This window comes from Pungitius pungitius, chromosome 15, assembly GCF_949316345.1.
Source record: "Pungitius pungitius chromosome 15, fPunPun2.1, whole genome shotgun sequence".
Taxonomy (NCBI): domain Eukaryota; kingdom Metazoa; phylum Chordata; class Actinopteri; order Perciformes; family Gasterosteidae; genus Pungitius; species Pungitius pungitius.
The window spans coordinates 4,058,615-4,083,418 of NC_084914.1; the positions used below are offsets into that span (position 1 = coordinate 4,058,615).

At 47.3% G+C, this 24,804-nt stretch overlaps 1 protein-coding gene across 1 annotated transcript in view; it reads right to left on the reverse strand.

Annotated features, from left to right (window-relative positions):
* Positions 1–24,804, reverse strand: part of egfra (epidermal growth factor receptor a (erythroblastic leukemia viral (v-erb-b) oncogene homolog, avian)) — a 30,477-nt gene that overhangs the window by 1,225 nt on the left and 4,448 nt on the right. The window contains exons 2-27 of the mRNA XM_037457221.2: positions 13,380–13,531; positions 12,893–13,079; positions 12,635–12,766; positions 12,437–12,505; positions 12,100–12,218; positions 11,665–11,806; positions 9,527–9,643; positions 9,106–9,232; positions 8,937–9,010; positions 8,748–8,835; positions 8,426–8,625; positions 8,189–8,321; positions 7,612–7,702; positions 6,861–7,018; positions 6,688–6,726; positions 6,380–6,524; positions 6,100–6,222; positions 5,295–5,393; positions 4,308–4,493; positions 3,863–4,018; positions 3,275–3,350; positions 2,307–2,453; positions 2,110–2,207; positions 1,835–2,002; positions 355–402; positions 146–239 (exon numbers count right to left, since the gene is read on the reverse strand). Of these exons, the coding sequence (XP_037313118.2) occupies positions 146–239; positions 355–402; positions 1,835–2,002; positions 2,110–2,207; positions 2,307–2,453; positions 3,275–3,350; positions 3,863–4,018; positions 4,308–4,493; positions 5,295–5,393; positions 6,100–6,222; positions 6,380–6,524; positions 6,688–6,726; positions 6,861–7,018; positions 7,612–7,702; positions 8,189–8,321; positions 8,426–8,625; positions 8,748–8,835; positions 8,937–9,010; positions 9,106–9,232; positions 9,527–9,643; positions 11,665–11,806; positions 12,100–12,218; positions 12,437–12,505; positions 12,635–12,766; positions 12,893–13,079; positions 13,380–13,531 (3,168 nt within the window). The remainder of the gene's footprint in view (positions 1–145; positions 240–354; positions 403–1,834; positions 2,003–2,109; positions 2,208–2,306; positions 2,454–3,274; positions 3,351–3,862; positions 4,019–4,307; positions 4,494–5,294; positions 5,394–6,099; positions 6,223–6,379; positions 6,525–6,687; positions 6,727–6,860; positions 7,019–7,611; positions 7,703–8,188; positions 8,322–8,425; positions 8,626–8,747; positions 8,836–8,936; positions 9,011–9,105; positions 9,233–9,526; positions 9,644–11,664; positions 11,807–12,099; positions 12,219–12,436; positions 12,506–12,634; positions 12,767–12,892; positions 13,080–13,379; positions 13,532–24,804) is intronic.

Genomic DNA, 24,804 nt, shown 5'->3' on the forward strand with positions numbered 1-24,804 from the left:
TGCTTATTGTGCAGCAGATGTCCCTCTTCCTCACAGAATGAAAACAGACGCCGAGGGGGGGGGTGGAGCTCAGCCGGGATGCACTTCACTAACGTGACTAAAGTGCAGCCACGGAAGGGGAACCTGAATTTGGGGGGGTACTTGCCCGGAGACGGCAGGAAGGCCTCGTCCAGGAGTTTGTCCGTGGGGTCGGGGATGTATCGGAGGACGATGCTTCCGTCTCTGCTGGGGAATGCGTTCTGCGGAACGGAAGGCAACAACAACAACAAAGTTGTGTAGCAAGTGTGGCGCATGATACGGGTAATTTAACACAATGATAGGAGTCTGCGTCTTTCATCTCAATTTAAACATTACCAATAAGCCGTTTCTGCTGTGGCAGGTTCCGATGCTACTGCTCAGGCTCTGCAAAATAATAGATCGTAGATTAGATTAGTTAATGTCTGACTGCGGAGGAGGAAATAGCGTTTAATAGATTTGCACATTAGATATTCCTCGGTTAATCATAAGGAAGAAATGTAACTGGTAGTTTTAGTGCACTGCACAATAAAAGCGGTGCACAATTTATTTTGTTTATTTGTATTAAATCTTAAAGTGGGTTTCTTCCGATCTTTCTTTCTTTGTGGTTTCTCAGGGGACAAAAAGCAACATAATGTGTTTTCATGGTACCAGAGGAACCCGCGGGCTGTCATCTCAGCACCAGCTGACGAGGACGGAAATAATCAAGCAGATTTATATTCATTCAGCCAATCTGACAAGCTTTGTGGCGTCTGTCAAGATCTCCAGCAAAAGGACTGTGAACGGTGTTAAAACCATGGAAACCGAGCGAATAAAGAGAACAGTGACAGCTGTGGCAAAGCAATTACTTTCAACACGAAAAGGAAATTAAAGAGGCGACCACCTGTAAAAGAAAGTTCTGGACCCATGGTGGGCCGTGCCCCAACAGTGGTATTAAAGTAGCAGGCTTATCCTGAGCTTTTTTTTTTACAAGCCAACGATTTAAAAGCAGTTGCCTGCAAAGGTAATCACACTTTGAGGCTTATACGGGCCATCGAGGCCAGGTACGAGGGCCAGACCCACGCTCGGCCTCCACTGAGCCCGGAGGAGGAGAGTTCTCCTCGTTTCAAGGGGGGGGGGGACGATGATGAGGACGAGTGGGGGCGGGGGGGGGGTCAGGAAGCGGATAAATCGTCCCACCGGGGACAGTTAGGACGGAATGAGGGCGGCCCCCGGGGTTCAGGTACGACCGGCCACTTAGATTGGTTTAACTCTCCTCGCAGATCGGTCATCTGGACTCAGATTAACCGTCAGCGTTATTTGACAGTGTGACAATATTCCGATTTTTCCCACATTTGAAAACCTTTATACAACAGCAAATGAATGTGAATTAACAGCTGGTATATTTTGAGGAGGCTTTAAAGTTCATTCTGTCTCTATGGCTTTCTTTTATTTAAATGTTTCTTGTGTACTTGAATGTTTACTGTAGATGGGCAGTCCTTCAAAATATCATATGGGGTCAATGTAGGAAGTCTTCAGTAAAACTCCACCACCTTGTGGAAGGTCTACATACATAGACGGTAATCAGCCTCCCTGTGAGTGACTCAGAGGCCATTTGGTTTAATAATTAAATCACCGCTAAGTGCTCGAGTCCTTGCCTTGATTCGGCACAGCACAGCATTCATTTTCTGTTCAAAAAGGCCTGAACGCAAAGTGGAAAACGATTGTCCCATGAAGTATGTTTTCAAAATCCCAGCAGTGACCAGTGTTTTTTCTCCAGCCAAACAGGACGCCGTACCACGACGTCCCCTGAGACAAAGAGGCACCCGGAAGACCTCACCGTGGAGTGGAGCAGGGGGGTTTGGGAGGTGCTGCGGCTGCTGAAGAAGCCGCGCTGCGGCACCAGGTACTCGTCGGCGTCCACGGCGTCCTCCATGCCGTCCCCGCTGATCAGGCTGCGGAACAGCTTGGTGTCTGTAGGGCTCGGCAGGTGCATGCGGTCGTCGCCCTGAGGGGGCCCAGAGGCGTGAGCCGATTACATCATTCGAATCAACAACCGTTTCAGGACAGTTTTAAAAAAAAAAAAAAAAGAAAAAGGCGAGGTAGAAATCACACCTGAATGACCAGATATCGGGAGGGATCCCGAGCCATTTTTGTACACTCCGCTATCAGTTCCCGGAAACGAGGTCGGCTATCTGCGTCAATCATCCAACCTGCGCAGGCACATCATCGGATATATCGTCACGGAACGAGAAGATAAAACAAGACTTTAACCTCCAACCGGGGGGGGGGGGGGGGGTCACCGAGCTTACATTTCACCATGATCATGTAGACATCGATGGTACAGATTGGTGGTTGAGGCAATCTCTCCCCTTTCTCCAGGACCGCGGCTATTTCACTGGCCGGAATCCCGTCGTACGGTTTGGTCCCGAAGGTCATCAGCTCCCAAACGGTGACGCCTGCAGATGAAGGAGGGCGGTTGGCACGAGTGAACCCGTTGGGCCGTCATTCACCTTGTTTCGCTCACCAACAATAGAGAAGAAATGAGAGTGACGGGACGCAACAAGAGCCCTAGCGATGTAGACAAATTGCCCCCTGCCTGCAGGAGTGGGAGTCGGCAGGATGCGTCTCTCCCTGTTGGGAGGAACTGAAGAAGGGAGGAAACCAATGTGCCGGTCACGTCTGCCAGGGGTCTGCTGATGCTTTCGCCATATTGAGCGGAAAAAGGCGAGATGAGAACCCTTGGGGGGGGGAGAACATTTGGGGCCCGGCCCACACGATAAAAGCTGTGCAGTGTGCGAAGGCGTCTGCGCGCACGTGGGCAGATTCGACATTGAATTACCGCCACTCGGTCGCATTGCAAGTTGCGCCTCGCATGGAAGTCTGTCCAGATTGTCGTCCCTTCATCCCTTTTTCCTACCACGCAGTGTCGTGAAATCGTTACTGAATCCTTGAGTTATTTCCAGAAATGTGTTTTGGGAGTTCACCGTGACCTTTGACCACAGAATTCTAATGTGTTCATCCTTCTAAGTGGATCTAAGGCCCTCGGACCTCGAGCCGTTTTCCCGGACCGGAGGCCCTTTTCCTTTAAATCGCTTAAAAACACTTTATTTGGCAACGGAGTACGTTTCTCCAGCGAGAGCGCCAGAAAGAAAAAACGAAAACGTAGTACAGAAACAGCTGTTTAACATTTGAGAAGTTGCGCAAGGATCCGGCCCATTCTGCATCGCAGGCGGGACTCGGAGGTGGCGAGTAAAGAGACGTAAAGCCCCGGACTTACCGTAGCTCCACACGTCACTCTGGTGCGTGTATGTTCTGTTCAGGATGGATTCCAGAGCCATCCATTTAATTGGCACCTGCGGTACAGAAAGTAGGTAATTTAATTATAGCCAAAGATGGAGTAACTATACCTGTAAATAAACACTCAAACTGATAACATGATGTCTTTGCCCTGTGTTGAAAACTATGCCATAATTTGAAATCAACATCATTGTCATATCATGGGAAAACTATGGCACAATTGTGGGCGCTGCAGAAGAAGTGTTGCACTGCAATGCACATTCTTCTGTGAGTGAAATGGGGCTTTCAGTTTCTCAAAGAAACCCTATTGCGAGAGTGAACTTATCTGATTTGTTATTTTTCTTTCTTTCTTCTGACAGATCTATTAATACTGACTTACATAAGACACACTCTAGAGCAAAACTAGATCATGTATCGTTCATCTACACAGGAAGTCGTTTGTCTAACAAAGACCACATTTGCAACCAGGCGGACAAATGATGACGATAAGACAAAAAGGGGCAAAAAAAAAAAAAAAAACTTTTCCCCCTTAGTTTCAAACCTCATTTTATCATTTTAATAATCCGACCTTTCCACCATCCGCGTGGTACTCCTTCTCATCCGCGTTGAGGAGTTTGGCCAGACCGAAGTCGGTGATCTTGACGTGTTGAGGAGTCTTCACCAGGACGTTTCTCGCTGCCAGGTCCCGGTGCACCAAGTGGCGCTCCTCCAGGTAGTTCATACCCTGTTGTCAAACAAAAACGACGAACAAAAGTGTGTTACACAAGCACCGGGGGGGGGGGGGGGGGCGCTCTGATACGGCCCAACGTCTACTTGATCAGACATGTCGTCACCGTCATACAATAAGTCATGTCGCCTCGGCAGTAAATCTTTAAAAGATGAAGGCAGGATGCACTGTTCTTTCTACCAGGTGCAAATATAATCATCATTATGAGGGAAAACGCCCACATTTGGCCCGGACACACTGTGCGGTTGGAGCGAGTGGAGCCCTGCAAGGGCCCCCCCCCTCTTACCTTGGCTATCTGCACACACCAGTTGAGCAGGTACTGGGAGCCGATGTTGTCCTTGTTCTCCTTGACGTAGTCCAGCAGGCAGCCGTAGGGCATCAGCTGGGTGATGAGCTGCACGGTGGAGGTGAGGCAGATGCCGAGCAGGCGGCACACGTGGGGGTGATCGACGCTGGCCATCACGTAAGCCTCCTGCGGAGAGGGAGAGAGGGGTTGAAAGGATGTCTTAAGAAATGTGACATTTGTGAAAATATATTTGCACCGGTCATGGCCAGCCGAGCGTATTTTGTGTGGATCATCTGAACAGAAAACTGGAAATTAAGAAGAAAAAAAAAAAAGAAAAAGCGCGAGGAGATCCGTGCGATCATCACGGCACATTGAGCTTTATTTAGAAGATTTCCCGTAGTGAGAACATGAATTGTAGCCAAAATAGTTTCGACGTGACCACCATAGCGTCGTCACTGCTCTGTAATTTTGAGCTCTCAACACCTCTGCGCCTCGCAACTCGCTCCAGATGTGCAGCGACTGAGCGACGCACCCACGGAAAACACAGGATCTAAGATGCACAATCGGGCCGTTTGAATAATGCATTTTTCGAGCGGGCTGCTTTCTCGGAGCGGCTCTGAGGGCCGCATTCCTTTCCGTAGCGCTCACACGCAGCCCCCAGTTTCCTCAGGGCTCCGTGAAGAGGGAGCAGAAACATGACCCCATTCCCTTTTACAGGGAAAAAAAAAAATAAGCAGTCATTAGTGTTGAATAGCGCTGCACGTGCTATAAATTACAGGTTCCATTACAGATGATTTGACGCAGGCTGAAGCAACTATTGTGCTTTGAGTTGACTTTTAATCTCATTTGTATGTAATTTCCCACCAGTAGCACACACTTTTCTGAAGTAGACGGGGGGAAAACAACAATGGCTTTTTTTTCCCCCCTCGGTCTGATTCAGTAATGCAGTTAGCTTCAAAAAGTCCTCTCGTGAATCATTAGACCTACGTCCAAGATCTCCTTGTTTGCTTTCGGCGACGTGGCCTCTCTCAAAACCTTGATGGCCACGGGGATCTTCACGTCCTCTCCCTCTGGAACCCACAGGCCCTGCATGGACACAAGTTCTTCATTTAAATGACTCACGAGTGGTCGAGTTAACACAAGAACGCACACGGAAATGTGCAGTTCAATTGCTAATGCCGACGTGTACGGGTTGCACCACTTTGTACTCTACTATCTTTGTAACAACACTTAAACACCCCCCCCCCCCCCCCCCCCTTACTCACCCCTCCAATTTCCAAACACAATCCCTTAACTGAGCCGTAGCCTTTTGGCCCTTTGAAAGAATGTCCTGGCTATCTTAAAATGTCCTACCTCTCAAGGTCTGATACCGAAATTGGTCCTCACAAAGATATCAATTCAAAAGCACACATGCACACTTGTTTGGGTTCCTAGTGAGAATATGGCATTGACTTACATTCTCTCTCTGGAGATAACATTTAGCCTAAAAGCAACCCTAAAATAAAGGCGTGAGCGACAGTCCCCACAGTGTACTGTGTGAACACTTGAATCCCCACAATGAGATCAGTGTATCTATAAATATATAGAAACAGTCGTACACACACCACTGACAGTGACCCTCATGCGGCAAGTTAAAAAAAAAGAAAAGTGTCTTTTCATTGAAAAATTGACAACAGATGTCAGCCAGCGAAAAATGGCTGCGTGCTGCTCGGCACGTGGTTCGGTGCCGAGCTCCAGCATCAATAAAGCTTTTTGAATTGTTTTGAGACGGAGACATGAACGATGTCGGTACCTTGTAAACCGTCCCGAAGGCTCCTGATCCCAGCACTTTGATTTTCTTAAACTCGGGTTCCTTGAGAATCCGCAGCAGGGCCTGGTTTGGTGCCTCGCCGCTCGGGGTCAGAGGTTCAACCAGCTGAAGAAGAAAGGGCCGAGTGTGAAAAAAAATGCACTGCAGGAGTCACAATAATCCAAAGAAAATCGTACCGTATACAAAGTGCTGTAAAGTGCCGTATTTTTCCCTGTCTCGGTGTGACTGATCATCAGCACGCCAACATCTGGACGTCCCCTACCTCCCTCTCCTGCAGAAGCCTGCGCGTGGTCCTCTTCCTCTTGATGTGGCGTCGCCGCAGCAACACAAACACGGACAGGCCCGCGACGAGGACGGCCAGCAGCCCGCCGACCACGCCGGCCGAAATCACCGAGAGGCCTGATGGGCTGGAAGGACAATGCGGGAGCTCGTTTTTAGGAACGCGGAGGGAAAACAGAGCCGTCAACGAATTCAACAATCGAGGGCGGACGGAGACGATGGAACGTCGAAGTTCGGCGAAGCCGGTGTGTACTTTAGCCTTCAGTGATTTGCGTTGCTCTATTTGTTCACCTTTTAGTCTGGCAGCCTTCCAGACCAGCCCCCCTGCACCTGTGACGGAGCCAAAAACAAAAAGAATGCGATGGAACCGCACCGCTTATTTCACACGTAAGCCTCTGAGATTTCTGCAACACAGATGAAATGCTTTCGAAAACGCGTCGAGTCAGCCCGAGCAATGATTTTACCCTTGGGTGCAGTTTTTGTGGCACAGCCTGCACACTTTCATCTGATCGGCGTATTTCCACACCAGCGCGTCGTCCTCCCCCGGCACGCCCTGGGGGCATTGGGCCACGCAGAACAGGCCGTCTTGGAGGTTGGCGCACTTTGTGCAGTTGCCAGAGCCCTGGAGGAACAGAGAAAAGAAACGCCGTGGGTTTAACGGCTCTCTTAAGAGACGTAGTGAATGTTATGTAAGCGGCTCTGGCTTCGCTGCACTAAGGCGAGCCGAGTCCATCCATCCTCATGGAGACGTAAATGTTTGGCAGTGTTTTAGTTCTGGCACATCTCGGTTGACTGAGTGACTTATTGACACCGTCTGCCTCTTTTGTCATAATAATATCCCCTGGTACATTCCCAGCTAGTTGCGGCCTTTTTAATCGCCCGAAAAAGGGGCGAGGACTTGTTATGTTCGGTCACGGTTCGAGATTATAGGCGTTTTAAAAGCAGACTGTGGGCCAACTATAATATCAAAACAGCCACACCCCTCGTCCCGGACACAACATGCCTTGCGGCTGCACTGCGTTGTGGTCTAACAAGGCTCACGTTGATGGAGAAACGGGCCCCACAGATTTCATGCTTCACTGGTGGTGTCGCTTTCATTCCCAGACAAACACGAGTCGCAAACCGGCGACATTTTCAGATTCATAAATAATTATCCGCAGAGCTTTTTCCAACGGTGATTTTTCGCGTCACGTTGGATTGCGGTAACACACATACCGGTGCATTGCAGGTTGCGGTCCCGTTCATGCGTCGACACTCTGGGTGACACTGCATGCAGGTTTTATTCACGACAGTCTCCCGAGGCTCTCTGCAGAAAAAACAACAACAACAACATCAACAAAGCTGACGTGCTGTCGCCGCCGGCTCGCTACCATTCCAAACTTTTAGAAAGCGAAGCCAAATTCTTGATCCCCGTTTTCGAGGGCACACGTTTAATTGTAAGCATGCTGCGATTCAAGGCGTGACACAAATCTGCAAAGATAAACAGACGGGAGTGAATGTGCCATTTCAGCACCAAATGTTTGCCTCCTGTCTGCTGGAGGCTTAACTTCTAAACACCATGGAATTGTTTTTTTTTTGGTCTTTCAATTGATCGAACCAACAAATCCGCAGCGTCCAACGTCCGGTGGGGAAGGCTCGTCGTATTGAAAGTGTACTTTGAAGGAGTCAACTAGAGTTCATAGATCTGATGCTCAGGCAGATTCGGGGGGTTTTTTTTTTGGTCTTAAATGTGTTCAAAACGCTGCATTTCAAAACTTTCGAAAGGCATTCAAAAGGCGGATTCCTCCCTCACCCCTCCAGGACGTTGCAGGAGTCCACGCAGCTCCGGCCGCGGCGGAGGTCGCGGCAGGCAAAGCACATGTCCGGCCCGGGGCCCCAGCAGCGGTCTGTGGCGCACTTCCTGTCGCAGGTGTGGTTCCTCGTGGCTGAAAAACGGACGTATTACCTCAGCGAAGAATCCCCCCCCGTGTAATCATCCAATTATTCAATCAGAACTAAATCACAAAGCAGCGATCCAATTTGAATTTACCACACGTGGCGGCATCTGCATTCTCTTCCAGGGTCGCAGTTTGGCTTTTCGATTTGAATAGCCCCGCCCAGTGGCTTTTGTCTGTGTAGCACAGGTTGGCGTTCCTGATGATGACGACGTCTCCGTCGCTGATTTCTTTCATGGAGCGAAGGCCCAAGTAGCTGATATTGAGGTTGGCCAAGATAACACTGCGGCTCCCCCTACCAGAGACAACGCGGTGTGGACAGCAGGGAGAAAAAGAGTAATAGCAAAGATTTGATGAGCGCCTTGGGGGGGGAAAAAGCAAACAAATTGGTTGTGATCCAGAGGCTGTGAATCCTACCGTTTAGTCCGTCCCCGAACGATCTCCAGGTTCTCAAAAGGACTGAGGGAGTTCATGTTCTCAGGCCACGTTTGAATCAACAGGTGTCCTGAAAACAGCAAACAAACAAACAAACAAAGTTGTTAGTTGCGAAACTCTTTCATGTCCACTTGATGTGTCATGCATTACTAATGTCTGATGCACCCTTACCAGTAATTTCCTTGACTGTCTTAAACACGTCAAGCTGGGCAGGGTCCATCTTTGGTGTTTTGGTAAACGGATCTCTACAAATAACAAGAGGGTACATGTTTAGTGCCGTGGTTTAAGGTGCCCGGTGATCTACGAGAGGCGTGAAATGCTTTCCATTTCCTCGACTTACCCGTAAATCGATGTGTGGATGATAGCAATGGTACCACTGATTTTTGTGCAGTTTTTAAAGGTGTCGATGTTGGTGGCATTGATAGACAAGACGCCTGTCAGGTTCCCTTCCCCAAGTCCATTACACACTGTCAACAAATTACCAAATTACCTCAGTAAATCAAGCGAAAGCACTACGTGGTGTACAGTAAAAGTAAATTATTAGCAAAAGGGTATCAAGTAAAGGTCATAATGTCATAAATTTGTTCCTGTAAGCAGCTGGCTTCATATTTGATGCAGACGAGAGAGGGTTCTCATCAAGGAATAATCATATTTCCATATTTAAAAGTAACAAAGAACAGTACTTTCGACAATGTACTCGTCACCTCAAACTGCAACGTGTGAGTCCGAAGTGATTCAGGGTGATTGGCCTGAGCCCCTACCTTTTGGGCACAGTCCGTCACACTTGGCGCACTTTCTGATTCCTCCCTCGTCCACCTCGAACGTGTTAACACTGCATGTCCGCACACACGCTCCATGATCAGTTACCACATAGTTATCTGCAATGATTCCAACATTCGTTACTTTGTTATCATCTAACGTGCAACATTTGAAAGAACATTTTATTTACAACAAGGAGATTTAAAAAATAAACTAAATGGTTTGTATCAGCACATCAGAAATGTACTTTGGCCCTAAACCATTCAGAGCTTTATAAACCAGCTGCAGGATTTTAAAGTCAATTCTTTGTTTGACTGAAAGCCCGTGTGAAGAAGTGAGAACTGGCGTAATGTGATCCACCTCCGTGGTCCTAGTGAGGACTCGAGCCGCAGCGTTCTGGATCAGCTGTAGACTTTTTACAGAGCCAACGCAGCATTAGTCGAGTCTACTTGAGATTAAAAAAACGTTTTTCCAAATCTCGTTGAGATATTAGTCCTCTAATCCTTGATATATTATCTAGGTGATAGTAGGCTGATTTTATAATAGATTTCTGGCTTGGTTTGTGTTTTTTCAACATCGGTAACCGCTGACTTTCAATCGTTCATCCTACCAAAAACAATAATTTTTTCTATTTTATCTATTAATTTAGTTAAAGAATATCCTGTGCACATCCTGCTGCATTTGTTCAATGCATTTACCCAACCCTTGCATTGGATAACTTGTTATATAGTTATGTAGATTTGTGTGTCATCTGCATAACTTTAATAACACACTTTGATGTTCTCCATAATCTGTCGATGTTGAACAGAAGGGGCCCCAGTATTGAACCTTGGGGAACACACATTAACTACAAATTAAATCAAAGTATTATCAGCCTTTTTCCCAACCCATTTCATTAGTCTATGCAGTAATATTTCACGGTTGACCGAGTCAAATGCTGCGCTGGGATCCAGTAATACTAACACTGAAATTCTGCCATTGTCTTTGTTAAAGTAGATCTCATTGATAACCTGAACAAGAGCAGTTTCAGTACTGTGTTGCTGTCAAAAGCCTGACAGGAAGGCATCCAAACCGATATTAACGGCCAAGCTTAGCTGTTAAAAAGACGCTTTTTAAATTATTTTACTTTAGAAAGACACGGTTTGATGTCATAATTTTTTTTTTACATCTGCATCTAAATTAGCCATCTTTAAGAGGGGTTTATTGATGGCAGTTGTTGTTTGTTGTATGATATCTTCTGGCCGTGTATGGTTGATTGAATTTAATGTGTGTCTTGGTGTTTAAAGCGATGTTATTCTGAGATTGGGACACAACATATCCTTTGTTTGGTGTGGAGGCACTGACTGCTTATCAAATGGTCTGAATGCTATCAGTAAAAAAAGGAGGCAAATTGGTTGCAAGGCCCAGGTGGATTGGAGCTCCGGATTGCAGCCAACGAACACTGGAGGGTTTGTTGGCCTGTCGAAGGTTGCAAATAAGGCACATTTATTGTTATTGTTTTAAGTTATGATGTCAGAGAAGAAAGACTGTCTTGCATTTCCAAATCCTAATTACAAAGTCTGTCTTTATGGATGTCACAGTGGACCTGGAGCTTTGTTTTTCGCCTCCTGCGCTCAGCCTTGCAGCTTGAATAACATCAAACAAAGTTGATTAAGTATTAATAACCTGTGTGAGTTATATCATCGTGTGTGTGTATATAATCACGATGCGGTCCCTTCAGTATGCGTGCAGGGTGTGTTTTACTGGGACAGACTGTGTGAGTTGAACTGATGAGGAACAGTTGTTGCATTAACACGCCCTGAAACTCAATCATTTTCTCTCTGTTTTTCTACAGTTTAAAATTAAACTTTAACCGCTGAATGTGTAACCGGCGAAAGACAACCTGGGCACTTGTTAAGCAACTGAACTGCCCCCCCCCCCCCCCCCCCCCCAAAAAAGTCATATTTTCTTCTGGGAAGAAAATAGCTTTAAATCCTCCCACTAAAACAATATCTCCTGGCTGAATGCTGTGTGTTTTTTTGAAACCATCCACCACCCTGACGCTCACTTCCTCCAGATCCAAATGTGCCGTATTGGAGGAGAAACTGGTCTGTAAAAATACACATGTGAGAAGAAATAACTTCTGTTCATCCATCCTTACGTGGGCAGCTCTTGACGCAGGTGGCCCCGAAGTTGTACTTTCCATGGGGGTTGGGCACCAGCTGGTGCAGGTTGGGGTCGTAGCGCATGAGGCCCGGGCAGGAGTCCTTGCACACCCCGTTGTCCTGGAAGTCCCGGCAGGCCTGCAGCACAAACAACGGTTATCCAGTCGACTGGGACCATAACAGAGCCACGCTCTTATGATAACACTGCATTCCTCTACAGTCATGGCTTAATCCCCAGGGCTGCACGGGGGGGGGGGGGGGGGGGGGGAGCAGACGCCGTTACTCGAGGCACTGCCAAATGAAACCAGTGACAATACTTCTCATCGTGAAAACTGGTGTGCTGCTGGGTGACAGCTTTGATTTCTTCCGATCAAGATTAAATGCAATGATTTAATTGTCCCTTGTGTGACGGACAGGTGTCTTTCTCTCACCAGGCAGTCGGTGGCCCGCGGCCCCGTGCAGCCTGCAGCGCAGTGTTCATTGCAGCAGTCGTTGGGCGAAGGCCCTTTGCAGCGCTTGGAGCACTGCTGTGCACAGTTCAGCTTTGTTACTAAAAAGAAAAAGAGAAGCAGAAAGTCGGTGGAATGACCTCGTAGTATTTTGTTTTCTATTCATTGTTTGTTAGGAATATGAAGGTGGTTCATTTTGCACGATGATTGCAAAAAACAATGAATATTCTGCACATTATCTGTAGAATATTGGTTTAGAAATATTACAGATTTCTTTCCCCCCCCCGTGTTAATGTTAAACAACAGAAGAAGAACTCACAGATCTGACAGTTTTGAGGACCGGGTGCCCAACATGAACCATTGAAGCAGCTTGGGTCACATTTCCCACCTGCAAAATTCAGACCGCAAGAAAAAGAGAAGGAGGGGGGGGGGGGGGGGAATGTCCACCGGCTTTAAACTCTTAAACATCAAATGATGAAATTCTGCTTCTGCTGCGACGCCGTGATGATCGACTTACACCGCGGATGGCTGATGGCCAAAGGGAGCACCATGCTGGGTTTGCTTTCGACGTTGACGATGTCATTCCAGTTTATCGTTTCCACATTACACGGCTGTTTGGTCCCAAACTTTACACCTCCTTTAAGAATTTCTGCATAGAATAACCGTCAGGTGAATTTGATAAAACAACGGCAATTCGTTTTACAGCTCGGGGGGGGTTGTTTCACAGCTTTATAGCAGCACGCCACAGGGACGACGTGTGGAAAAGGGGACTGACCCGTCAGGCTGGTCAGGAGGAGCTCGCTGGTCATCTGACCGGTAGGTTTGTCATAGTTGGTCAGCACGGCGAGGGCAAACATCCCCTCGTAGAGCGTGTGACCTCGAATGATGCGCAGGTTTTGCAGCGGAATCCTGGATGCCGTGTTGAGGGCGATCAGCACATAGCCGCCCACTTCTTCGATAGACTGTGAACGAAAGAAAGAAAGAAAAAATCGCAACAAAAATAATGTATTGTATCATCTCAACTGGTGATAACAAACATGCACTAACTCAAATTTCTCAGAAATTCTCACATGAAATATTTCGAGAATATGAATATTGTTTCAAGATTTCAGTTTTGTCTTTACGCCTCCATTTAGACATTAAACATTTACAGCATTCCAAGAAGACACGTTGTATTGTGATACACAATCACTGAGATAAGAAATGACCATATAGAGATTGCAATACGTTAAGCCTCCACCTCCATAACGAGTGGTCCTTACCGAGAGGAAGGAGAGGTCTCGGTGGTCCGCCATGTAGGTCACCTCCAGGTTTTCCAGGACCACGGTGCAGTTGCTGTAGGTCTTCACCATGTTCAGGTAGTGGTCATCTTCAGAGCCAAGAAGGTTCAAGCGGTTGGTGATGCCTTGGCAAACTGCAGGAGAAGGACAGGAGTCAAATGTAAAAGCCCGTCTCAATGCGTGACCACGGCAGACTCTTGTTTTGAAATTCGCTCTGCACAGTCAGAACTTTGGCCAACTTTTTAGGGCAAAATAACAATAGGAATCAAATCTCAGCAACAGAGTGAGTCAAAATAAGCAGGCTGTATTTATGCTGGCACAGGCCCGAATCTTTCCACTCCTGTCCTGGCTGGTGAAAAAAACAACCAGTGCACCACAATCTACAGGCCCATTGTGTGATTTCAGTAAAAAAAAAAAAAAGGGATTTGGTCTGTCACAGATTCCATAAGCTTTTGTGAGTATGTTTCCTGGCAGAACTGAGGCTTACTGAATCCACAGATAATGGTCCCGATAACTTCAGCCGGGTTCAAGGCACGTCTGATGTCGGGGCGAGTTCCCGACGTGACTTAAGAAGACCTCCTCCGCTTTGTATGGAGCCCGCATCGTATTATTTTAAATGCCATTAACAACAAAAGCGTGGATAGAAAGACTCACAGGTTTACAATTGTGTGGCGATAGTGCAGCGTGCCTGACCTTATGCAATAAAGTGTTTGGATAAGGAAGGCGGTAATGCTGATAAGTGCAGGAGAGGCTTTCTCTGGAATGGAGTTTTTTAAAAGGGAGACAGAGTGTTCAGGAGTCCTTTGAGCTGGTCGGACAGGTTCTGACTGGCACTTAAGAAACAGTCAGCTGTGTTTAACACTGTGTCACCCCTCTTATACAGATACACACACACACAAAAAAATAATTATACTAATAGTGACTAACAGTCTTTATTCATGGCTCATCTTCAGCAATAGGGTTGAGGAAATAAAAAGATGCACCTTCCCGTTCATTAGAAATGATGGTGTCACTGCATTGTGTCTTGGGTCACATTCCACAACGTGTCTGAACGCAAAGAAAGGCAAAACATGTGCCCAAAATTGTGAAACACACCTCAGATTGCAGCTCAACTTAAATGCGCTGCTGCGTTGTGTGAGTTGCCAAATTGAAGAAGGAGAAAAAAAACATTGTCTTTCGGCCCCGTTTGAAGCCTAAAATTGTACTTTTTTCGCTTCCACTGAGCATTTTGCTCAATTTACGCGAATCAACATAGAAGGTGCATCCAATCAGTGAGAATTAGGCACAAACAGCTGCCCCCCCCCCCCCCCCCCCTCATTAGTTTGTACCCCGAGGCCTCCCCACTGACATGAACCTTGCAGTCCAGCAGCCCGGAAACGCCGTGGCAACACAGGCAGACTGGCAAAGGCAAGCTGACCGTTATAATTAGAGGAGCCATTTGAGAGGTAATTAGGCCCCAAATTATTACGAAGACGGGAACAACAAACTGTAATTAACAAAACAGGCTGCCATGAGGGTGCAACGGTGAATATTAATCGACCTGATTTGACAGCCTGCTCATAGGTTTCATTGGATTGGCCAGTAAATCCGTGGACATCCCAAAGTCTGCTTCCTGTCTGAATGAGTTTTTTTTATTTTTTTTTAGGTTACATCGATAACGAGCAGTAAAAAATGTATGACGCAGGCGACTTAAGGTTCAACGGACTTCCTCCACCGGAGGTTCACACAAGGAAAGGAAAGAAAAGTGGACCAGCCACAGTAAACATTCTCCCACGTCCAGTTATTGATATGCAACTCGGGGCTGCAGGTGGTATACGACCTGATATTACGCACCCATAAACGGACTTCCTCATAAAGGCTGAACCAAGGTCAGGCTCCAATTACATGGTCGCAACAAAAAGATGGCCTACCTAGACGTTGCATGTTCTTGCATCAACGCAGCCCTTGTGTGCATTCCCTGCCGTGTGCAGTATCTGAGTTGGATGCGTCATAAAAAGGTTGCACAACTTGCGAGTAGAGACACGCTACAGCTCGTGCGTGAAAGATTATGCAGATGGGACATTTGGGGACTCTGTTCTTCCTGTACAGCTGATTCAATTCTGACTCACAAAATTCAAATAAAAAAATTTAAAAAAACACAGCTCACTGTGTGCAATCTGCTTTCATGAGAGGGTGAGGCCTGCGGGTGACGTAACAAGACACTGTGACAAAGACCAATTAGAGATTGCTTCACTTCCTGCAGCTGTACTGTCGTCACAAACTGTCCAGGAGGAAGGAGTTGCAGGTCTGGTATATCTCGGCTTCGGTACAGTAAGGGTGTGTGCGAGCGTGTGTGTGTGTGTGTGTGTGAGCGTGTGCGTCATGTTCCCTGGCCGGCGCCGATCAGCAGCCAGTAAGAACCAGACAAAAGAGTCCATAAACCCGATCCTTAGTCATGTAAGCTCGTTGAAATGTGCGGTGGCATATCACTCGTTGGATGTTTACTCGGGGACTAGCGTTGGAAGTCATGGGTGTGCGTGTGTGGTGTGGGTAGATATTTGCTTCTTGAGGCTATTGGATCTGCAAGACTCCAGGAAAATAGAACCATCGTGTGTGATCATTGAGAAAGGGACACGATACATCGCCGTAGAAAGCAGGCGGGTTTGATTAGCTTAGCATGGAGACGCTAAGTAAGGGGCAACGGCCAGCCTGCATCCGTCTGGTGTATCATCCAAAAAGAATGTTTTGTTGTGCATGGTAAACAGGGTGAGCCATCTGTATCCAGTCACCCAGGCTGTTTGCGGCACTATATCTAACAGACAGGAAGAGTGGCATCCAAATATGTCCAATTTCTCCCTTTAAAAGCTTTCCGAAAGCCGGAGCGCCCGACTGGACTGCGTGAGTGCTACAGGTGTTTGTGTTTTTTTGTGTTTTTTTGTGTCCATTTCCTTCGTTGTGTTAGCGGCGTTCGGCGAACTTCAAGAGTAAACCGCTGCTTTCTGCTCTGGAGCTGAAACAAAGGATACTGTAAATATTTGAGACACATCAGCCGAACATGGTCATGTGAAATACCCAAAAAAGCAACCAGAAGGAAAAACAGCCCGACATAAACTCACATTCCGAGGCCCTTTCCTGTGGCGCGCTGAGCCATCTACTTCTACATCCGAATCAGCGCGCCTCACGCCGCTCAGGGCAGACAGCAGAGACGGCCCCCGCCGCGCTGCCTTCCCCTCGTTCACTACCTGCAACTCGATTACGCCGCGTCCAGAGTCCGGAAACAGAGTTATCGGAAAAACTTACGCGCAATTAAAGGGAAGGAACAATGCCAACCGACGTGACTCGTTCCTTTCTCTCTCTCTCTCTCTCTCTCTCTCTCTCTCTCTCCGAGTCAACAGCCTCACGGCAAAGCAGCGTATGTAATTCAATCTGCAGCCCCCCCCCCCCTGCCGATAACACATAACGATGTCTAACATTAATTCTCCTTATTAAGGGGTAAATTATGGTTAACCCCCCCCCCCTCATACGTCTTTACACGTATCGTAAGAGGATGATGATTAAGATGTGGAAAAAAAGACACACGCTCTGCTTTTTTTGGCCTGCTTGGTTGACTCATATTTTAAGAGCTCAGATTTTCTCACAGCCCTCCAATCAGTGAATGATAGGTATACATTTTTTTTTAAAAAGTACTTTCCCCCCCTGATTCGTTCTTTACACTCAGCTCGTACATCCTCCGCTAGATTTTTTTATGGCTTAGATTCAAGAGGAGATGACGAGTCCAATGTCATAAAACCAGTTGTTATATTTGCATTCTTTAAGGGTGTGTGCTGAGTCTTCACGTAGATACTTTGTAGTTTGACATCAAAAAAATTCCTGATATCCTGCTCTCAGTAGAGGGGGGAAACACAATCTTCCTTTGCGTGGGAGATGCATCAATCCCTTAGAGAAAAGATCGTGGGGCCAGTAACAACTAGAGGATCCGCACTCCCCCCAATACACACACACACACACACACACACTTTCCCTCCTTATCGCCTCCCCAGTGGATACAGCAACACAAGTCCCTTTGACATCACAGGAAGTTGATCTTTGCACAGGGTCACTTCCAGACGGCTACCCTGCAACGCTGGACCAGATGGTAGCTGATTGTCCTCTAAATCGGACTTTTGCAAAAGGTCTGCTTTAAAACTGAGCAAAGTGACCAAATAAAGAGCAAAAGGGGCGAATGTTTACCAGTGTCCGGGCCCGTCATAATGTTTACGCTCCTCCTCAGCGCGAGGAAACCGTGGATTTAGGTTGTGCACAAACACAGGAATACAGAATGTATACTCACACCTCGGCATGCTTTCTTTTAGACCTCAAGACATACAGTATATACCTAAATAAAGGATATCAACAGCTCAACAGTTTCCAAAGAAGTAGTTCCAAAGAAACCAGTCACACCGCACCGGCACATTAAAAACGCCCCCCCCCCTTTTCAAAGCTGCAAAAGCTTCTATTTGTAGTTTCAGTTGACTATTTTGTCTGATTTAATCGTATTGTCGTATTTCACTGCACATATTTTTACAGCTCAAAAAGTTTGTCTTTTTGTTGGCTTTCACTGGATTTCCAGCTGTTTTCAGTCAGGCAAGCTGTGATAAACCTTCTCTGCAACAGTTTACGGCAAAGTGCAGCCTTTAACGGCCTCTAACGAGTCGTACATTTCCATCGGGGGGTTAAAGAGAAACAACAGTGCTAAAAAGAGATGAATGCTGTAATAATCACAGGTCACCCAAAACTCTAAAACCTCAAATACTCGCTCATGTTGTTATGTGTCCGCACAATGTGGGATTTTATGATGATATGTCTATGTTTTGTAAATATTTTAGATTTTTCAGATTCCATTCATCTATTGGGGCAGAGGCAGATATCTCAGAGACTGAAACCTGGGAAAAAAAAGGACGAAACAGGTTCGCATTCATTTAGAAAACAATATTCATTTAAAATGTGGTAACTGAGTTACAATGAAAGCTTCTCTTGAATGCATGCTGGTTATCATTTGAGCTACTGCTGTGTATAATCAACCCTCCGCATATGCCTCACTCGTCAATGATGCATTTATTACCCAACTGTGATATCCATAACCCGAAAAGATAAATAACCCATAAACGTTAGGAGAATGAATTACTGGGCACAAGGCTGATTCATCTGGAGGGACTTAAACACAGCTGCGCTCCTGTTACTCTCCAGCTGTGAGAGATATACGAGAGGCCCAACAGGATGGCCCCCGAAATAATCAAACAACACGAATCATTAATCAGAGAATTCTCCCACACGGAAAGTGCATCAGTCCTCCGTGTGAAGGCAGCAAACAGTCCGACCCCTGTGACCCAAAGCTCGCAGCACCTCCGTTTCAATTCCAATAATGCACCCGGCATTCTGCAAATGTTAAACCCACTTCCTCTTCAACGTTCAGACATTCTCCCTATTGAATCTGGTTCTAGCCAAGACAACCCCCCCCTCCCCCCCCCTCCCCCCATCCCCCCATCCCCCCCCCCACCCTCCCTTCTCTGTTTTTGTCTTTCTCCCTCTCTGTTAAAACCATACTCCTCTTCATCCCACAGGAAGCACGGGAGGAAGAAGGAGGGGGGAGTGGGCGGGCTGCTGCTAACTCACTGCACACCCCCCCCCCCCCCCCAACGACCATCGGCAAGTCATGCCTGGAAAAGAAGAGCGGAGTAAAAGAAAAAAAAGCAACAACCGCGAGCGAAGAGAACCCACACGTTTCGCACATCACTCCAGCAGAAGAGAACAGCTGTGAGCTGTGATCCCCATTTGGTTTCAGCATTCCCAGCACAGAGCAGGAGGCCCATATTGGTTGCACATCACAGAGGGGGGGAGGGGGGGGGGGGTCGCAGATAACTCTCGCTCACTGGACTCCTCGCTCCATCTAAACAAAAGGAGATAGACACGCTCTCTCTTGACGGAGCCTTTCTTCTGAAGGGTTTCGTATTTTTAGCCGATTGCTGACAGGCTCATTCGTGTCCAGGTCCGACCGCTGTTTTGCGGCGTTGCCTGACAACAGCTCTGTTACTGCCTTGGTCAACTCAGCCTCACAGAGGTGGACCCCATAAAAGGCATATTCTAGAAAAGCCGCAGGGTCTGGATTAGTAAGCGTCCCGGTGTTCCTCAGACCTTTACTCACTATTTCAAACCTCATGGTTTACACATCAGCCGGACCTTAAATCCACCGATGAGTCGTTTCTTCCTCATCACCGCGGGCAGGGGTCGGGGGGTCAGGGGGGGGGGGCAAACAGAGTTCGGGGGAATTAGTTCGGACAGCAGAGCAGCTCTCATCATTTTCCAACAACTCCGAGAGGGTATTCGGTTACACGCTGCGTCGTACTCTCCGAAAAGCGTGACCAATTTAATTAGCCCCGAGAAAGCCGGGGAGGATTTAGCTAAACGTCTTCCTGTTGACACGTCAAAAGTGTTGCTGCCACTACGACTGCTGCTGCTGCTGCTACTTCTCGGGCCCCGGAGGGCTCCGCTATAAACTTAGGAGTCTTATTTCGAAACACTGAAACAGTGAGCAGCGACTGACAGACAATAGCGCTTCTTTTTTCATCCAACCAGCTCGGATTTCATCCATTGTTAAGGCCTCATACTGCAAAAAAAAAAAAAAAAAAAATAGAAAAGAAAAGAAAAAAGGTCAACAAAGCTGCGAAACAATGCGTCATGACAGAGGAGGGAGGTTGTGTCTCCTCACCACGGAGAGGAGGGCCTTTTTTTTTTTTTTTTTTTTTGCGTACAGTCTGCTTTGTGTCACTCAACAAAGCCGTCAGGCCTGGCAAGCTGGAACCTTTAGTCGGTATCAGCTACACGGCCCGAACTACAAGGACCCCCCGGCTACGAAGAACTCATGATGACCGCCCCGGGGAGAGAGAGTGGACAGATCTGTGGATGAGCAGCCGGGAGACACGAAGCCATTCCAACACCATCCGACGTCCAAACAACACCCGCCGTAAAGCAACATTCACCTTTAACAAATGGGCTTGAACACTCGCAAATGCAACCCGTGACAGAACGTATGAGCGCATAACAAAAGTTACCAAGCCACAATCGTACCAAGGACCAAAAGGTAACTCATCCTGCCCCGGACATGTGCATTTGAAATCCTCCTTCTCGACTCTTTTGGTGCAGGTTTTGTGGCTTGTTTAAATGAAATGTCCTTTGACCCAGAAACACAATTAGGATTTGTATGTCCTCAATCCGATGGAAACTCAGCGGGTGACTGATTATTAGACATAATACTCGGATAAAAAAAAATAAAAAAAAAACGAAACAAGTGCATTCATATTAAATAATCCCAGACGGCATTCTAATCAGCTCAGGAGGAGTGTGTTGATGTTTTTTTTTTCGCTGGTCCCCGGGAAGATAATCCGTGCGGCCCGTTTCGGCGCCGCGCCAGCCCGCCCGCCCGCCCGCGCCCCCCCGCCGGGTTTCTCCACCGGGGAACCGCTTCTCCTCCCGCGTACACAGGCTCAAGTGGTTTGTTATGAAAGTGGAAACGAGAGTAGCAGATAGCGGCCATACATCAGCGGTGCTTTAAATGCCACGGGTCGACACAATGCGAAGCACACCTTGAGATATATGGCTCCCCCCCCCACTAATGGTTTAGTGGGCAATGTTGCAATAAGTAGGTCAGTTCCACACTTTTTTTATGGCGGGGGGGGGGGGGGGGGGGGGGGAAAGATTGTAAATAAAGCGAGGAGAATTCCTTCTCTTTTACGGGGCCTCTGGCTTCTATTATGAAAACATGTGGTAATGAAGACGTTCCGCTCAATGTCCCTCCAGGAAATTAATTCCGAGCTCAACGAAGCATCGGGGCCCGGAGGAACTCGGCAGGCAATTAGAAAAGGTAAACCCCCAGGGGGGCGGGGGGGGTCGAGAGGACATTATCCGTTAGTGCTCCGGGAGCTCGACAACATTAGGAATCCTGAGAGAAGAGATGTCGGCTTTGGGAAATCCCCAGAGGTCGACATCTTCGTTTCCTTTTTCTCCTGACTCACCCCCCCGCCACCAATAAACCGCCCGGCAGCGCCACCATTGCTGTGGTCGTAATTCAGCTGAGTCATGAGGAGGCACGTCTTGCTGGTCGCCAGAATTATACTTAGACCGGTTGTACTTTTGGAAGCAAACCTTTAGGCAAATTTAAAAAAAAAGGCATAACAACGACCAGTCTGACTCTAGAAAGAGATGTGGCTTTTGACCGGACCAAATGATCTGAACTACTATCAATCAGTTGAATTAAACAACATTTGATGCAGATAAGATGAAACCAAATTACTTGAAAAGCATGTTAATATTGTCTTTTAGCATGTTGACGACAGCATTTGGCTCAAGGACCCAAGTGAAGCCTCACACGACAACCGGCATGGCTGAAGACTTCTCTGGAGACCACCTTAGGCCGTGCATCTCTTTTTTGTTTCTCAAATAGAGCCAATAGAGACGCTCAATAGAATACTTTTACCCCAAAAGCCTTCGCAGCTCATAGCATAGAGGGAGGCCTTTCTCCTCATTGTTTACACAGAGCTGTAAAGTCACGTCTACACGGCAAGCTAAGGTCAAGGAAGACAGATAAGTCTGTGTCAAAAGAAGACAAAATCCTGAATAAAGAACCTTTTGTCTGGAGACTTTGGAGTTTCAGCGAGGAAGGAGACATCCATTCAGGTCTGGTCCACAGACACTGGATGAGAACTGATTCATCTCCTGCGCCGTTTCCTTTTTCTTTGTGCGTGTTTTTCAGTGTCAGAATTTGCCGCATTATCTCCTTTGGCCACCCATCCACTATGTTTATTGGCTCATTTCCTGCAGAAGACGCTCCTGTTAGGAAGCCCAAGGGTGGCTTACCCCAAAGAACCAAAGCTCTGCAGCATGTCAACACCAGGGTCTAGACCAAGAGATACCTGGAGGCAATACGGGTTACAACAGACATGTCTGAATATGCTTTTTGCTTTTGGGGGGGGGGGGGGGGGGGTTTCACGCGCCAGTGAGTTCCAGCGGTGTAAATCCGATCAGCAAGTAAAACGCTGGAATCCAGTAATACTGAAAGCAAGAATAGAGCTCACAACATCGGCGAAGATGTTTGACTTTTTACTCTAACGGAGGAAACAGGTCGTTTTTTTTGGGCAGGGTCCTCGAAGACATAAGCAGGCAAAACATTTGTCTAGTTGTTACTACTTGCCCCCACTATCTTTGCAAAAATGGAAAGTCACACACTGTCCTCTTTGATTGACACGTCTAACGCGCCCTTGCAGTGGAGCATGAAATGCCTTAATCACATTGGCAAAGAAAACACGCTTTTTTCCTAGGAAAACCATCACACATACACACACACACACTAATTACTACATCATTACTGTGCATTCTATCATTGAAATACACGTGCTTGTTGTTGATAACGTACAGTCGAGCAGCAGAGTACGTCAATGTCAGCTTTCCATTGTTGCACAGGTAAGACTGTGGAAAGAGGCTAATCCCTTAAGCAACACACTGGACCCGAGTCAACAACCAATCATTCAGGTTAAAGCTGTTGAGGAGCTCTCACATCCTTTTCAATCAGGATGTGAGGCAGGAAGCCCCCCCCCCCCCCCCCCTCCCCCAAACCCTGCAAAAGGGGATCACAAAAACGAAACATCCTGGATCTCCATCCTGACAAATGCAGGAATTAGTTCATAAAAATAAATAAATAAAAAAGGACCCCTAATGCGCCACAAGGCGACGGCTCAGAATGCACCTTGGACTTTACGAGGCTAATGGACCACACAGGAAGAGGCGGCATGCGCGTTTCAGCCGGCGGCCACCGCCCATCGGCCCGGTCGCTTTCTTTCTCAAGTCTTCTGGAGACGGAGATGTTTGGGAAGCCATTGTTCCCTTCCCTGTGGGGGATTCCTCTTTGGGGCGAAACGCCGCTCCTCCCGGTGACCCCGAGGTAATGGGAGAAGACGCCACACCTACGGGGGGGGGGGGGGGGGGGGCCTTCGGGCTAATGGAGCGGGACTCTCACATCCAATTTGAATGCCAGAGTGAAGCAACAGAAACTGGATAGGCGGACTGGTGGGAGGGGGGGGGGCAGAGATCTCGTCCTTCTGCCGTTTGTTTATGTGTCCTCCACTTTCCTGTTTTTCTCCCTTTGCTGGGATTCAGCTCCGCCCGTCTCACTGAAGCCTTCACATTGTGACACGGTGATCCAGGAAGGGTTGGATTTACCTTGCGAGGGGGGGGGGGAAAGGTCCCAGATTAGACCCGATCCAGCCCGACAGCACCCATTTGAAAACTGCTTCGTCAAAAACAGTTAAAAAAAAACAAATAATTAATTTGCAAAGGGAGTTCATTTGAAAGAAAGGTCTCCATTTTCTGTTTCCTCTTCCTCTGGAAATACATTCAGGTGTGTCCATTGGCAAATATCAAACCAGCATCATTATTGTTTTATTTGACCCCATCATTAGGATAAAGGAAGTCATTCATTTATTCCCATAGTATGTTTCTGTGGTTACCAGTCCACTGTGGGCTCACACTAATACTGTTAATATAGAGCACACATGATAATAAAAGGAGGGGTCACTACTGTTTGCATTGTTAATAACAGTCAAATGATTTGTCAATCTCTTCTGGACTAATTGGTTTGGTGAATAAATTGTAAATAAAACTCTTATTTTAAAAGGTCACAACCATTCATGCAAGCTTTTTTCATCCAGTGAATAGCCATCTTTAAGCAAAGTATCACAAAGTGATGTTTTTCCACAGAATGAGGTCATTTCTTTTTCAATTGGCTAGCAGTTCCTACAAAATAAAAAAAAGAATAAAACAAGATCGCAATCACTCCTATAACACCCCCCTCACCTGGGGGGGGGGGGGGTCCTGCGGGGGGAGGGAGGGGGGGGGCGATGGCCCCACACAGACTGGCCTCTTTTCCCTTTTTTACACTACGTCTGATGACATGGGGAGATAGCGCAGGGCCTTTTTTTTTCCAACGTGAATTCCTGGCTCTCTTTCCACTGGAGACTTCATGCACAGCCAGAGGATCATGGAAAGGCCGTAAATGCAGCGATGGCTTTGTCACCATTGTACAAACAAAGGGCGCAAATCAGTTCAATGAGTAACCACATTCACTCACTTATTCCACGTTGGGCTCTCAGTGGACATATGCAAACTGCACAATGGATTTCAGCAGCTGCAATTAAAACACAATCCCCCCCCCCCCCCCCCCAAAAAAAAGAGCTTCCCATAGGTAGAAATCAATGACGTAGCACGCAGCGTTTCTTATTCCATTAACAATGCATAAAACGTTACTGTATTCATTTTTTCTCGCTCTCTCTCTCTCTTTGAAAAGCGTCAGTGCCGCCGGATCACCTGCCCCTCCACACAGGCGCTTATTGTCCCGGAGTGA